Consider the following 15,631-nt stretch of genomic DNA (forward strand, 5'->3'; position numbering starts at 1 on the left):
TATTAAAATCTTGTTAACATTAGTTAATGCACTGTGAACTAACATACAAACAATGAACTGTATTTTCATTTACTAACGTTAACGAAGATTAGTAAATACAGTAACAAATGTATTGGTCATGGTTAGTTCATGTTAGTTACAGTTTTTTATGATTGCTTGAGCACAATTTTAAAAACAAGGCTCATTTTGTCAAAACACTACATACAATTCACAGATCCACACACACAAGTAGCAGAATACCTCAGTTCTTTTGCAAAATGAAACACTTCATTCAAAACTTTACATTAATTTAACAAAACCCAACTTTGACACTGTATGGAACACACATGGTTCACATTCTGATTCTATTTGATTTGATTTGATTCTATTTGACATTTACACACTGCTGTGCTCAATCTTAAATACTTGTAACTTTTGTACTTTTCTAATGATATAGTCTGGGTTTGATTTTTTTCAGAGATATTGTTAAAGTACATGAATATATTGACAAAAAAAACCAAACAAACAAACAAAACCCCACACAAGATCAGTACTGCACATTGATGAAAATATTTCTCACCACATTGTAAAACCATTCAATACATCCATGCCTTTCCAAAGGTTACATTTTGCACTGAGAATCAGAACATAATCTAAATACAATATATTACACGAACAAAAACATTTGTGAAGACAAAACAAAAGCATGATTTAAAAAAAAAAAATAGAAAAAACACCTAAGCATCATCTCTTGGCCTAGCTGGATCTGGCCATAGCACTTCATCCACATCACAGGCGATGTCCTCTCACGCAAGACAGCGAGGGAAGAATCTTCTTGAATGGCGAATCCATCCTTGCACAGACCCTGCATCAATTAGGTCAGGCCTTCTCAATGGCTTGAATGGGGCATATTCTGACATAAGGCTGGAGATTGTAAACCTTCCATGCCAAAAAAAAAAAAAAAAAAAATACCCTGGGTTTAAGGAAGGGACAGTATGGTGTGATGTATTGGAGTGAAAATTGTGGACGCTAATGAAACCAGTTTTGGACCAGAGCAGATAGGAGGAAATTTACATTGTCCCATATGACAATGTATCTCATCTGCTCTGCATCCATTGGGTCTTCTGCTGTGATGATTTTGTGTAGTCTTTCTAAAATGTGAATATGTGTCAGGTTTAGGGAAGGAGCGAGGACTCAAATGCAGGGAAGGAAGGGCTTTTTATTAATAATAAAAATAAAAACAAAAACAACCCCGTGGGGGAAAACAGACAAGAATAAAACTTGACTAGACTGGGACTTGACTAGACTTGACACACAAGGGAAAATACGACAACGAACCAGCACAGGACTGCAAACACAAGGAGAATAAATAGGAGAGCAAACAAGGCAGGTAACGAGGGAGGACAGGTGGGGCAAATCAACCAATAATCAGGTAACAAGATGGGCGGGGTCAAGACAATAGACATGAGAGCACATGGCACAAAGAAACACATGACAAGCCATGTGCTCACACCAAACAAAACAAAGACACAAGCACATGGCCAATGAAGACAAATCACAAGCCATGTGCTTACACAAGACGAGACATGAACACGTGACTATGAAAACTCATAAGCCACGTGTTCACACAAAACAAGACAACATGAGAGCACGCAGCCCGTGAACACAGACTGCGTGCTACACAACAAAAGACAAAAACACAACATGAAAGCACGCGGCGGGTGGAAAAACCGCGTGCTACACAAAACATGAGACAAGAGCGCACGGCAAGTGAAAGTACACACAAACCGTGCGCTCACAATAAAGACAGGACTGGGAGCGCGAGTGTCCGAATCCCGACACGAAACCGAAACCAAACTAGACACGAGTGCCGGGATCCGAACGCCACGCTCCCAACATGAAACAATGGCACGCAGACAAGAGAGCGCACGGCACCGAGAACACTCAAGACCGTACGCTCACACAAAAACACGACAAGAACGGGAGTGTCAGAGCTCTGTCACAAAACCAAGAAATAAACTAGACCGAAGTGACAGAACCCTGACAATATGTGGGCCGTGTTACATGCTATGAAAATATATTGCTCATTGCTAGTTCATGTTATATAATGCATGTTAGATAATGCATTAAGTAATATTAACATCCAAGACCTTAAGTGTTTTTGGAATCAGTTTTAAAATGTCATGCTTGTATATGAATATATCTAGTTTTAAATATAACAATTGCAAGTGAAAGTTGTATAGTTAAACATCCAGAACAAGGAAAGATTTGTTTTCATTTCACATTTTAGTCACTAAACAGACCCTCTCTATTAGATATTAGATCATCTAAACCTAGTCTTATTACTAAAATAAGCTAAATGAATCAAGTGTATTAACTTGTTCTAAAGTAGCTGGGTGGATTTCATTGAGACTGTGTGTTTGACAGATTTATTAAGATGTTTCAACCCAAAGAGACAGCAACTTCAATCATTCCCATTCACCCCATGCTGTTTTGGGGACATTTGGGGTGTAAATCTTAGCCTACACAGAGAGTGGGTTGATACAAGCATTGATCAACTGTAGTTTTCTCTGCGGTAAAGTCCAGACTAGCAGCCATCCTCAAACTGTTCAATGAGCAATTACGTGCATCTAACCAGTGTGGGTGTGTATGTGTGTGTGAGCAGGCATGACTTTCAGAGACAATTATTGCGAAGGCCAGCATCATTATGCAGTTCAGTGGTGCATTTTAAACACACAAACCTGATTTGTTTTTGATAACTTTTATAACTTATACACAATCTTTGAGAAGGCAACTATTTTTATTCTGACTCATTCTTCTGTCTTGATTAATGTGGACACAGCAGCAGAATTGGTGCAATATTAATAGTCACTGCACAAATAAATGTCCAGCATATTAAGTAACAAATGAATGCCAATTGCATGCATAGGTTTTTTTTTTGTTTGTTTTTTGTTTTTTTTTAACAGGCACATTTACCCTTGAAAAAAAAAATCCTAAAATCATGATTTGTACCAGAAAACCTTTTAAATTCAGCTGTTAATTTTTTTTCATATAAAAGCTGATGGTATGTATTTATTAACATTGTGACACATTAAAATGAACCATTAATGTTTTTCAAAAACATTTATAAAAAACATTAAAATGTATTACTGTCACATGTGGCTGCTGTAGGAATCACACAATGAAGGATTTAAGGAATAACAGTGTTTATTATAATCCACAAAACTCGTCAGAAGTATAAACAATCACAAAACTGGGCTTTTAAATACAAGACTAACATAATGGCTGACAGGTGAGAATTATGCATAGAAACAAACAAGGATATAATCAGTAACCAAGAAAACCAAAACTAACAGGAACTAAACAAAACAGAATGTAAAAGTCCATAACTGTGACAATTACTTTATATTATTATTTTTATTTTTTCACAATGGTGTCAAAATATGCAAATTTGAACATCCTCTTCTTACTCTGAACTTTGACCTAATGTTCCACAACTTTTTTTTTTTTTCTTCTGTAAATACAGGCTTGTAACATCAGGACAAGCATTGATAATAATAATTACTTATTTTGACTTGCTTTTTTTTTTTTTTTTTTGCAGAATTATTAGACGTTGCACTACTGGTAAACCCCGGGAGGGAAATACACACTAATTCAATCATGATATCTCTCTGAGTGAATTGTTTTACCAGTATTTATTGGCATGGGGCATGGAATGTAGATATGCTTGATTTTTGTAGATGAGATCTGCTACGCTCCTGCTGCTGAGGAAATAATGACTGAACTATGTATATGTCATAGACATTTTACCAGATGGAGGGGCCGAGTGATTTTTCGGGTACTTGAAAATTTCGGGGTTTTTTTATGTGCAAAACAATCATCAGTCAAACTATTTCATAAATTTTATGAAATAAACATTTTATTGAATAAATTCTTGTTATAAAAATGATACTTTTATATGGAGTTTCTTGACTACTTGATGACGTTATGACTGAAAAGTCAAGGGACAGGTGTGTCACCATATTTTGATAATGACCCCAAAAAGTCACACTGTAATATGCTTTCCATGTAATGCTGTTGACAAGCCTTCCACGAGAGACATACTTTTGCATAATAATAGTCATATTGTAAAAGCCTCTCTTAAACCAACTGTAAAGAAGCAGTGCCTGTGTTCTTTTCCTCAGCAACAGCCATTTTCTTCATCTTTGTTGCTGTTGATACAGACGATTTTTGTTTTGTCACGAGTCAGACATTTTCCATTGAATGTTGCTTCAAAGACAGCTTTTTAATTCTGTCTCTCCTTTAGTTGTTGTCACTGCCCTTAATCTTGTACAAATATCCAACAATCAATATTAGACATCTCTGAACTCACAGTCTTCTTTTATTAATATTAATTCCTAGATTCACTGCAGGTTATAGGTTAGATTTCATCAGAGTATTAGTAGACTGTAGTAGAACTGTTAGGTTAGTAGAATTAGTTGACATGTATAGTTGCAAAGTTTCTTATATAGAATGGCTGTTGGAGGACCGTCAAAATAAGTGTTAGCAGATATTAAACAGACAGTCTGCTAATACTGTAATAACTGGTACTTTGACATGTAGTTGCAAAGATACTTATAGTTATTAGAATGCTTAAAGTGGACCATCGAAATAAAATGTTACTTAATTGTTTTCTCATGTCACTCTATGCCCCTTAATTTACAGATCTTTTGAGTCAAGTGGATGACCTGAATCGAAAAATATAAATGTCAAGAGTGCCATTGACATCTAGTTTTATCATGTCAAGTATGAGGGCCTCTATAGAAGAACATAACTTGCTTTTGTTAAATTAAACTTTGACATTTATATAAATTCATTTTGCAAACAACTTTTAATAAAGCAACTAACAAAAAAGAGAATAACAAGCAGTTCTTTAGTAAAACAATTTGTTCAAAACTTTCCAATATCGTTCTATAATGTATCTAATATAATAATCTAGAGAACTTGGAAAGTTTAATTGGTAATGTTATCAAATTATCTAGAGAAAATCGAAAACGTCAAATTATCTGATGTAAGTTTCTGATGTTCCATTGCTCAGTCAAGGGATTTGATTAAAAACAGATCTTTATCATCGTGTTATTTAATCATATTTAATTCACATTAACTTTCACAATGCATTATATAGCAGAATGCAGTCTATAGCATTTCAGCATGTGAACTAAACCTTTGGGTTTTTTTTTTTTTTCGCAAAGAAAAGTAGAGAAGGAAAACATCTGTCTCTAGCTGCCATCAGACATTTGAGGCAATTAGGGACACATCAATGTGTCACATTCTGCTTAATGGCTTTAAATTGTGAGAGAAATATACATAAGTACATAATTTCTTCCTGACAGCAATGTACTATTTCTCTCATGGCTTAAATGTGGAAACCAAATTCTTTTCTAGAACTAAGCACCATTGCATTTATATATATTTACTCCAAATGCATAGTTCCTTGCATGTTCAACTAAATTGGGAGCTTAGTTTAATCTATGTCTGAGACATTATAGTTTGTTTGTTTTTTAACGCCATGACAGCTACTGTGGCTATTTTCATGGTGAGAAACATTTATGATAACACTATATCAAGTGTTTACAATATATTTTTGCTAAAAACTATAAAACTATATTTGGTTTAACTTTGTTAAAAATTTCTTCAAAAGAGGTAACTTAATTCTCACATTGTTAAAACCAGCACACTCTAATAAAATATGTTTCAATGATAAAGAGTTTTGACAGTAAGAACATTTTGGTGGATCTTCTCCTAGTATCAAAAACTTGTGTGTCATCCTGGAATGGCCTATTCTGCAACGGGTATAAACAATTTGGTTCCATCGGTTTGAGATTTGATAGAAGCTTCTTCTTCCAACATTGGGGTTGATTTCATGAAGTTTGTTCATATAAATCCCATTTTGTTTGCCATTTGTTATTACAGTTTTTCTTGATTGTTTACACACATTTTCTGAAAGCATGCCTCATACTCTCAGAACTCTACACACAAATCAAAAAACACACACACAATGGGCAAAACCCCTCAATTCTCCTGCAAAATGAAACTTTACATTCAAAACAATGTTCTTTCTTCTCAAAATGGTATTTTGTTTTCAAATGACACACACAAACCTTCATATGAATAGACATTTATAAGAACCAGTTGAACACTGATGTGCTCTATGTAAAACACTATGATGAATGGAAAACACTTCTCCATTCATCATAATGACTTTGGTCTTTATTTGGTTCAGTGTTACACTTACTACAGACAGTACATACATAAGTGTGTTGTAAAATATTTGTAGTATATATATATATATATATATATATATATATATATATATATATACATATACATACATATACATATATATATATATACATATACATAATATATATATATATATATATATATATATATATATATATACATATATACATATATATATACATAATATATATGTATATATATATATATGTATGTATATATATATATATATATATGTATGTATATATATATATATATATATATATATATATATATATATATATGTATATATAGTCAGAACACACAAATACACGGTAACAAATATATTTTATTTTTCCAACAAAAACAATGTACAGTGCACATCCCAACCAATGCAAAGTTGCACATACAGTACAAAACAACAGAAGAATTTACTAATTTTTTTTTAATTTTTAAAAAAAAAAAACTATGCTGCTCTGCCTCTGTTTCCATTGTTGGCATCCATTGCTCCAAAACAGAAGAGCTCACCTGTTGCCCTTTTATGCTAAAGCTCTGTTTGCTAATTGTAAAAATGTGTGACAGGTGTTTGCCCATGTGATGAGTCAGTGTGCATATTTGAATGGCAGTGTGTTCCTTGTGAAAACAAGAGATTTTTCTGCCCGAAAATTGTGCCAAATGCAGAGAATTGTGTGTAGTGTTTTGAAAAAAGTGTGTTTTAGAACTGCAATATGAGTGTAAAGCAGGAATTGTGCTTGTAGTTTAGCAGAATTGGTTCAGGGGGTTGGTGCATGAGTTACATGTTGTGGTCATTGTGTCTCAAGTACCAATATTTGTGTGTAAACAATTGAGAAAAACTGTAATATAAAAATGAATATTGGCTTTAGATCCATAGGAGGTACTGTGCAAATTTTGATGTTTGCTGATAATGCCTCTTTTGGTGAAGAGTCTGCTTCCTTGTTTCCTTTTATTCCACAGTGTCCAAATACCCAACAAAACCAAATATTAAATTGATGACCTGCTAGTTCAAACAGTTTATAAATAATCATTATAAGTGCTGGGTGATCAATTTTAAGGGATGTCATTGCTTGGAGACATGACTTGTCTGCATAGTCTGTTGCCAAAATGATAGCATTCGCTTCTGCTGTAAAATTGAGCAATGTTTAGGGATAGATATTCCTTTTTTGATGGTTGATTACAAAAGCAGATGATTTTGATCCATATATAGGGATATGTGATTATGTGAGGGATATATAGGGAAACATTTCTCTGATGTAGTAGAATTGTTGTTGAACGTCTTTTGGGTGTGTTTCAGATTTTTTTGTCTCTTAAATCTAAATCTAAAATTATTTTTGTTTTGTTTTTTATTTCCAATTTTACAGAAGTGTACTTAGATCCACTTTGAGATTTTGAAAATGTGGTTTGTTCTATAATCCAAAAGAAAAGTAATGCGTATTTGGCGTGCTGTCCAGGGGGAGGGCTCCGAGCTTGGAATTTTGGCCCGAACCCAGAATACTCCCCCCAGATGTGGTTATGAGAGATAGAATTAGAAGTGAAATGGGGTGGTGGAGGGATGCTGATAAACTGTCAATCGAACAGAGGTAAGTCTGCAGTATATAAGGTGCGTTCACGCGGCCTCGTAATTCCTGTAGTTACGAGATTCTAGCTTGTAAAATGCGTTCACGTCCTCGTAGAGATCGTAATTACAGCTTGTAAGCTGGGAGTTTTCTGAAAGCTCCCACATGTACCACGTGGCCGCTGTACCACCTGACCGCTGTAGATTCATTTAGGCGTTGATAGTGGTGCTATGAAAACGCTTAATTCCCAGTCAAAGGACGTGAACAGCTCCGAATATAACGTCACGTGTTGCCATTTCAAGATACCGGTAAATACGAGGTGACGTGAACGCAGCTATATACCTCCATTGGTTGATTAGCTGAATGCTTTCCACCTGTGATAATTAGTCTAATTATCCACTCCTCCCGAATTTTGTTAATAAAACATAATTTAAAAAAAAAAGTTGTGGCATAAGCTTCAAGTAAAAAGTAATAATAGATTTTCCTTACATCTTGAATATGTGACTGTACACATCATAATGACTTTCAAAAAAGAAATTATAAGTTAGTTGTTATAGCTCTGATATAGCTGATATTTTTTAAATTATGCCCATTTTAAATATCAAAATAAATTTTAATTCAGAAATAAACATGTTCATCACAGAAGATGCATATCAAAGTCATTTCATACATTAAACGTATTTTTGAATAAATTAATAAATAGGACAAAACAGTAAGCATCATGTCATTGACACATTTATTAGAAATAAGCAGAAAATCATGCATGGAATATATTTACAACAGACAGACTAGTCTAGAATACAACAATCCACTGGTGACCAATCTAACACCCTTTGTTTCCTGCTTTCCTCAAACTACTATAAAACTCTTCTGAATGATTGTGGGATTTTCTATCAGGAGGATGGAATATAGGCTGTGACATCATCTAGTCCAGAGCTCTCGTTATCCAGATACTCCAGAATGATGTTACCTCCGTTGTGCAAGGGACAGTCTGTCTGGGAAAGCAGCGACTGGAGGCTAGTGTCCATCTTAAAGGCTTCACCCGTCTCAGGATGACACAAACGTAGTTTCTGTCCAAAGCATATAGTGTTATGTTAATGCAAATTGTTTTCACCAAATAATAAATGAATAAATCTATGTAACAGAGCTCTAATCCTACAGAACAAATATTTATGTAGTGCTATGTGGCTGACCTTAGCTGTGAGCACATTGTTGTTGTTCTTCAGACTGGCCTGAGATGCAGCAAAGTCCACTATTTTGCCGACACTCCATTTAGAGCAGAAGAACATGGGCAAACTAGAGTCTTTAGCCTCTTTGGGCAGAAACACCTGGAAATATGTCCGTTCTGTCTTCAGAGGAGATCAGAAGAGGAATTTCTGATGTGATATTTGCTCATAAATGTTTACAATGGAAGGTACATTATAATATCAGTTTTGGTCTGATACCTGTGGCAGGCCTTTATCTCCTGACGCATGCATTTTAAGCTTCATCAGGGCAACTTTAGCAGCAGTTGCAGCATTTTTCGCTCCTTTTCTACCTTTACTTGGTGGTGCATTCTTCTTTGACTCTGTTGGGAAATATTGTTGAGGTTATTTTTTGGCATCACAAGCTCCTCAAAATGAGACTCTACTGTCCTCATGTGGACAAGAAGAGCAAATACACCATTTGCAATCTAAATTATTTAAAGCCAATATAAAAGAGTGTTTTAGCAGACCTAAATGTGAGTTTGCAGTCTACAGCTAAAAAAAACTGACCCACTATCTTCTGCACCAGCTCCTGTGTTGCAGCCATGCGAGGCTTCGGGGTCTCCAGCTTCTCACACTTATGGTCATCCTGATGCCGATGTCTGAGACCAGAGGAAAACAGTATTTAGAAGAGCATGGCATATTAGATTAGGATACACCACCTAGTACTCCAGCTGCTGTGATTACATACACAAAACAGTAACATTTAATGTATTTCCACTATAGTCATTGGTCCATTAGGGTGAGACTTAAATGGTGTGAGTCAGCTTAAAGTGAAAAACATTAACATAAGGCTATAAAATTATGTTTGTAAGAGGTTTTGTACATGAGGCAGAAGTGTTTTTCACAGTGTGGGCAGATGACAGGCAGCAGCTCTTTCCCTTTGCAGTTCTCAAAGCTGCATGGATATGATGTGCTTCCCTTAGACACAGAGATTTCTCTCTTCGCCGGCACCTGAAAGAATCATTCATAATCAACAAAACAGTAACTCAGTGATTATATATATATATATATATATATATATATATATATATATATATATATATATATATATATATATAAATTATTTTTTTTAATGATTTTATTTTACCGTCTTTAGTAAAACTGTCAGTAATCACCACCTGACATTTCTCACTCACCTCTGGACATGAACAAGAGTGGGAGTCCCTACTTCTGTGTTCCAAACTTTAACCAGTAGAAGGAGATAAAATGTTAGATGAACAAAATTAAATAAACATGGAAGGAACATAGTACTTTTCTGTTCAGTCATTTCCTAGTCGTGATTATTTATCAGATCTGCACAGCACATTTAATTAGTACAGATCTGAGATTAGCTTTATATCAAATCCAACGTCATAAAATCTTACCAAAACACTCCAGAACAGCTGCTACAAACGAAAGGTAGAAAATCTGCATTGAAACATAAAAATGGTTAAAATAACAAGTATGACAGTCCTGATTATAAACAAAAATAATGAGTATGAGAGAAGATGACTTCTGCTGTGCTGACTCACATCACAGTGACGTTAACACCATGTTTACAATGGCTATTTGTATAAATAAAGACCGTGGAAACAGAATTAATTTTGATTTACTAGAATTTTTCAGCGGTTGGATGACATTAATAAAGAGCATACCTTTTTGTTTGCAAGATTTAATTTCACAATGTTTTCCAACGTCTAGTTCAGCCATGTTTAAGTGACGTCACATAATAATTTCAACATAAAAGTCTCAAATTATTGTAAATTATCGCATTTAATTCCATGTCTCTCCCATGCGGTTGCTATTTTGTAAATACTGTATAATTAATAGTTTATCTAAATTCTTTCATCATTTACTCACTTTCATGCCATTGTTTACCTGTATGACTTTTTTTCTCTACTGTACAACATAAAAGGAGAAATTCAGAAGAATGTACAGCAAGCTATTTCAGTATACATCTCTGAGATGTAGGGAATGAGACATTGTGTCAATGCATAAACAAAAAAATAACACAGCCACTGGACAGAGAACGAAAATGGCCCCAATATGGTCTGGTCTGCGGGAAGAGTGCTTCATCAGGGCAAGTACCTGGAAGGTGAAATTACAAAATATACAGTCCAATCAGCCACTGTACTGAAGGGGCTAGAGGAATCCCGTTCTGGATTCAGTTCTCCTAAACAGTGAGAATCTGAGAGGCAAGAGAAGGGACATGGAGGTTGTAAAACCTCACAAATGTGTTCGGCAAGGACCATCCAAGCAAATGTCCTATAATGACACAGCATTAACTCATGCCCACAAAGATGCCATACCACTCATAGAATTTGTTCTCACTCCAATGAGGCACTGTGAACCATGTGATTCATATACGCCAACTTTTTCCACAATGTGATAGTCATTGCTTTGAGAAATGCATCCTTTTCTTGCATCCTCCAAAGCAGATGAAGAGCTGCTCTGATAGTCTGAACTTGTGTGCTTCACATAAATCCATAATTCATGGAGTTTCTGTTCTTCCTCCGAGCTGAAGGGTGAGAGAAAAAATGCTTCCAAAGTAATCACCTGTGCCTTTAAGGGGGTAGATAACACTCAGGACATAGAACTTTCTGGGTTCCAGAACTCCCTTTGAATCACCAGGTCCAAACTCGAAATATTAGCTATCATCCAATAGAAATGTGTGTTATATTTTTTGTCTGACACTTTAACGGCAAGTAAACATTTTATTAAATCTATATAATTGAACTGTTTTGCCCAGCTCCTATCAAACTGTAAAACATCAGTAACGAGGCCATTGCTCCACGTAGCTAGGGTGACGGCTACTTCACCCTACAACTTTACCAACTTTATAAACTCTGATGTTGCTTATATGCAGCTTTTTATAAATATATTAAATATATTATTAAATTTTGAATCCTACTTGGCCTTGGACCACATTTTTTGTATATGCAGCTATTCATTATCAAGTTGTGCAAAGCTCAGTTATGCTGTGTTTTAACAGCCACAATTAAACTATATCTTAAACACTGAAAACAGGGCAAAGTCCCTCCAGAAACACCTGTTTTACACACGTCTCTCAAACAGAAGGAAAAACACAGAAAGTGTGTGTAGTGTGTGTGTGTGTGTGTATCTGAGTACTTCTGCAAAAATGGAAGAAGCCAGTGTTTCATGGGCTCAGGATCAGTTTAGCTGTCCAGTCTGTCTGGATCTACTGAAGAATCCAGTGACCATTTCCTGTGGACACAGTTTCTGTATGAGCAGTATTACAGGCTGTTGGAATCAGGAGGATCAGAAGGGAGTTTACAGCTGCCCTCAGTGCAGACAGACCTTCACTCCAAGACCTGCTTTAGCTACAAATGTGGTGTTTGCTGAAATGCTGGAAAAACTGAAGAAAACAAGACTCCAAACTGCTGATTGTTATGCTGGATCTGGAGATGTGGAGTGTGACGTCTGTACTGGGAGAAAACACAAAACTGTCAAGTCCTGTTTAGTGTGTCTAAACTCTTACTGTCAAAATCACCTGCAACAACATAAGAAGTTCTTTAGAAGTAAGAAACACAAATTGATTGATGCCACTGGACGACTACAAGAGATGATCTGCACAAAACATGACGAACAGCTAAAAGTCTACTGTCGAACTGACCAGCAGAGCATTTGTTATCTGTATACAATGGATGAACACAAAAACCATGACACTGTAGCAGTTGTAACAGAGAGGAAAGAGAAGCAGGTACAGAGATACAATAAATGAATAGTGACAGTGATTGAAAAAGGCTGGTTTCATGATTTAGTTACATCAGGTTTATGCTGTGTAGCTGAGGTTTGTGGTTATCTGATTTCCTAACAGAAAATTCTGAAAGAGACTCAAAGAAGATATGATGAGAGAATCCAGGAGATAGAGAAGGAGATCCAGGAGCTGAGACTCTCATAAGGTGAGTTTGAGCAGAACAACAGCCTTCAGACAGAAGAGCAGTTTCAGACTCATGTTCACAATGTGAGCTGCAGTAAGAGCTGATTGTGATGTGTGTAGAGAACAGTGAGTCGATCTTTACTGAGCTGATCCGCTCCATTGAGAGAAGCCGCACTGAGGTCACACAGCTGATCAGAGATCAGGAAAAGGCTGCAGTGAGTGAAGCTGAAGACTCATGAAGCGACTGGAGCAGGAGATTGATGATTTGAGAAGGAGAGACACCGAGCTGGAGCAGATTTCACATGCATGATCACATCCATTTCCTGCAGGTAACAGAGATCTGACAGACAGCAGAAAAACTCATCTGTTTGTGCTTTATAAACAGACTGGAATATATAAATAATGTGATTAATTATTATTTTACCAACTTGGAAATTGTGTCTGTTACATTACTGGCAATTACCTGAACATTATAAACTGGATTATGCTTAAATTAGGGATGAGAGGACGACAAACAAGAGAAAGTACAAACTAGTCACTACCAGTGTTGGGGATAACGCATTACAAGTAACAAGAGTTATGTAATCTGATAACTTTTTTCAAGTAACTAGTAATGCATTTTAAAGGTGAAAATTCTGTCCCTTGTGTCGTTCCAAACTCGTAAGACCTTCGTTCATCTTCGGAACACAAATTAAGATATTTTTGATGCTTTCTGACTTCTGATAGACTGCAACGTTATTACCACTTTCAAGTCCCAGAAAGGTAGTAAAGACATCATTAAAATAGTCTATGTGACTACAATGGTTTTTGTGCGCCAAAAAAAAAATTAATGTGAACAGTGTTGGCCAATACTGAGCCAGCATTCTGACACAGAAACCAGAAGCGTTGCACTGTGTTTACTACGTGAACAGCATAGGAGACTGACAGGAAAGAGTCACTTAAGATTTGTGCTTGAGAAGTCACTTGAAATTTGACGAAGCACATTAAATAATCTGATTCGTTATTGGGGGAATATTGCAGGTACTGTAATTAATTTTTTTTTTCCCCTTTTGTATTTTATTTGTTGTGTATTTTTCTCTTGCAGAGTTTACAGTCTTTCTCTGTACCAGAATCACTATCAGATGAACCCAGCATCACTGTCCTCTCTTTTGATTATGTGGGAAAATATTTTTCTAAACTTAAAGAGAATCTTGAGGATTTTTGCAAAGAAGAGATTGAAAAGATATCTCACAGAGGTAAATAACAGACATTCATTTACTTACAGCAATGAATTTTACATCATGCCAAAGCACATTTTATGTTTCATATGTGTAGCAAATTAGCTCAAAAGGGAAAATATTAATAATTAATCATAACTTGTTATAATTAATTATAAATATTTGAATCAGTTAATCAAATTGAAGGGAGATAATCAAAATTCCCTTTCCTCTTCACTATATATATATATATCCTTTTTGAATGATTGACATCAGTGATTATAATATGAGTGATAATCAATAATCAATATGTAACCTCTTTTATTATTAAATGATTTGAGTGATTTATTTCATATACAACCATAGAATGATTATGTGGCTGTTGAAATGTCCTTTTCAGAAGATCTGCTGATATCTGTGTCTTTGTCTCTTCATTTGGAGACACTCTCACCATGTGTCCAGCCATAGATCCATGTTTCTCTAACACCCTGGACAGCTAGGTCACAAAGGTCACCCTAGTAGCTGGACTACGTGACACATTTCACAGTGTTATCCTGTCTCTATGTACTTCTTTAAAGAATAAAGATGAATATTATATGTAATTCTCCTCAGAACTAGAACATGTTATCTTATGTTTTGAGAAACGTTCCTGTTTATAGTTGGAGCCTGGGCTGACTTCAACCTTGAAAAAGCTGTGAAGCTGTGTATCTGTGTATGTGTGCTAATATTCTGTGCAGGTCCTGACAATTGGTAGTTCGGCTGGAGACTGAGAGACTAATCCAGGGTCCCCTCGTCAGCATCCTGATGGCATGTAGATACGCTTCATATTATCTGTCCATATGTGGAAGATATCTAATCTTGTCTCTCTTCTCTTAGCCAATTAGAATCATTTTTACCTTAGCAATGACGTAGTTAGTAGACTCTGTTAGAGTATAATTGGTGTGGAAATGTGAATGTACGCAAAGCGGCCTATGAACTCCTTGTGAGACCTGAAGCTGGCTTCTGCTGATGAAACTGCAAACTATTCTTCAGTAAAATTTCTTCAATTGATTGCATCTCTGACTCCTGGTCTTTCATTCGACATATCTGGTCAAAGGTCCTAAAACTGTTAATCCCCAACAGAATTAACTTGATGTAGCTGAATTAATATTACAATCAATTAATCTGTTCAGCCAGCGAACACTCATTGATCTATTGATCATCTATCAACTTTTCAGAAAGGATATTTTGCATGGCCACAGAAAAATATTGCTTTCTTAGCTTGTAGCTGTGATCTTAACCGTTATCAGGGACATTGGTTTTATGAGCAGATCAAAATCAGCTTGAACTTAAACCTTACGGAGTCTGCATGCTGTCGATTACGGAGTCTGTTTATGTTCACAGTAACATACATCAAATTGATTACTCTCGAAGAACTGGGGTTCAGGCAGCGGTTCCTACAATGTAAGAAATACAAACACAGAGTGACTAAAATGACTATAGATTTTCATTCTGGAA

At 35.6% G+C, this 15,631-nt stretch overlaps 2 protein-coding genes across 2 annotated transcripts; one reads left to right on the forward strand and one right to left on the reverse strand.

The window, feature by feature from the left end:
* Positions 1 to 8,530: 8,530 nt before the first annotated feature.
* On the reverse strand, positions 8,531 to 10,796 carry zfand1 (zinc finger, AN1-type domain 1). The gene is made up of 8 exons (XM_048175347.1): positions 10,693 to 10,796; positions 10,423 to 10,465; positions 10,195 to 10,240; positions 9,882 to 10,009; positions 9,566 to 9,657; positions 9,257 to 9,378; positions 9,005 to 9,160; positions 8,531 to 8,881 (listed from the first exon to the last, which is right to left on the reverse strand). The coding sequence occupies exons 1-8, from the start codon at positions 10,745 to 10,747 to the stop codon at positions 8,705 to 8,707; spliced, it is 819 nt and encodes a 272-aa protein (XP_048031304.1). The 5' UTR covers positions 10,748 to 10,796; the 3' UTR covers positions 8,531 to 8,704.
* Positions 10,797 to 12,143: 1,347 nt separating this feature from the next.
* Positions 12,144 to 13,261, forward strand: LOC125257536 (E3 ubiquitin-protein ligase TRIM47-like). Its single transcript, XM_048173937.1, has one exon. The coding sequence runs from the start codon at positions 12,177 to 12,179 to the stop codon at positions 12,777 to 12,779; it is 603 nt and encodes a 200-aa protein (XP_048029894.1). The 5' UTR covers positions 12,144 to 12,176; the 3' UTR covers positions 12,780 to 13,261.
* Positions 13,262 to 15,631: the final 2,370 nt, after the last annotated feature.

The sequence above is a fragment of the Megalobrama amblycephala genome, linkage group LG22 (assembly GCF_018812025.1).
Source record: "Megalobrama amblycephala isolate DHTTF-2021 linkage group LG22, ASM1881202v1, whole genome shotgun sequence".
Lineage (NCBI taxonomy): Eukaryota > Metazoa > Chordata > Actinopteri > Cypriniformes > Xenocyprididae > Megalobrama > Megalobrama amblycephala.

What these genes read in the sequence shown, in the direction of transcription:
- zfand1 (XM_048175347.1), bottom strand. Translation starts at nt 10,747, where the DNA reads ATGGCTGAACTAGACGTTGGAAAACATTGTGAAATTAAATCTTGCAAA. An exon ending in ACTCTTGTTCATGTCCAGAG is followed by an intron (nt 10,010 to 10,194) that starts GTGAGTGAGAAA and finishes TGATTCTTTCAG; the next exon opens with GTGCCGGCGAAGAGAGAAAT. An exon ending in GCTGGTGCAGAAGATAGTGG is followed by an intron (nt 9,379 to 9,565) that starts GTCAGTTTTTTT and finishes ATTTCCCAACAG; the next exon opens with AGTCAAAGAAGAATGCACCA.
- LOC125257536 (XM_048173937.1), top strand. Translation starts at nt 12,177, where the DNA reads ATGGAAGAAGCCAGTGTTTCATGGGCTCAGGATCAGTTTAGCTGTCCA.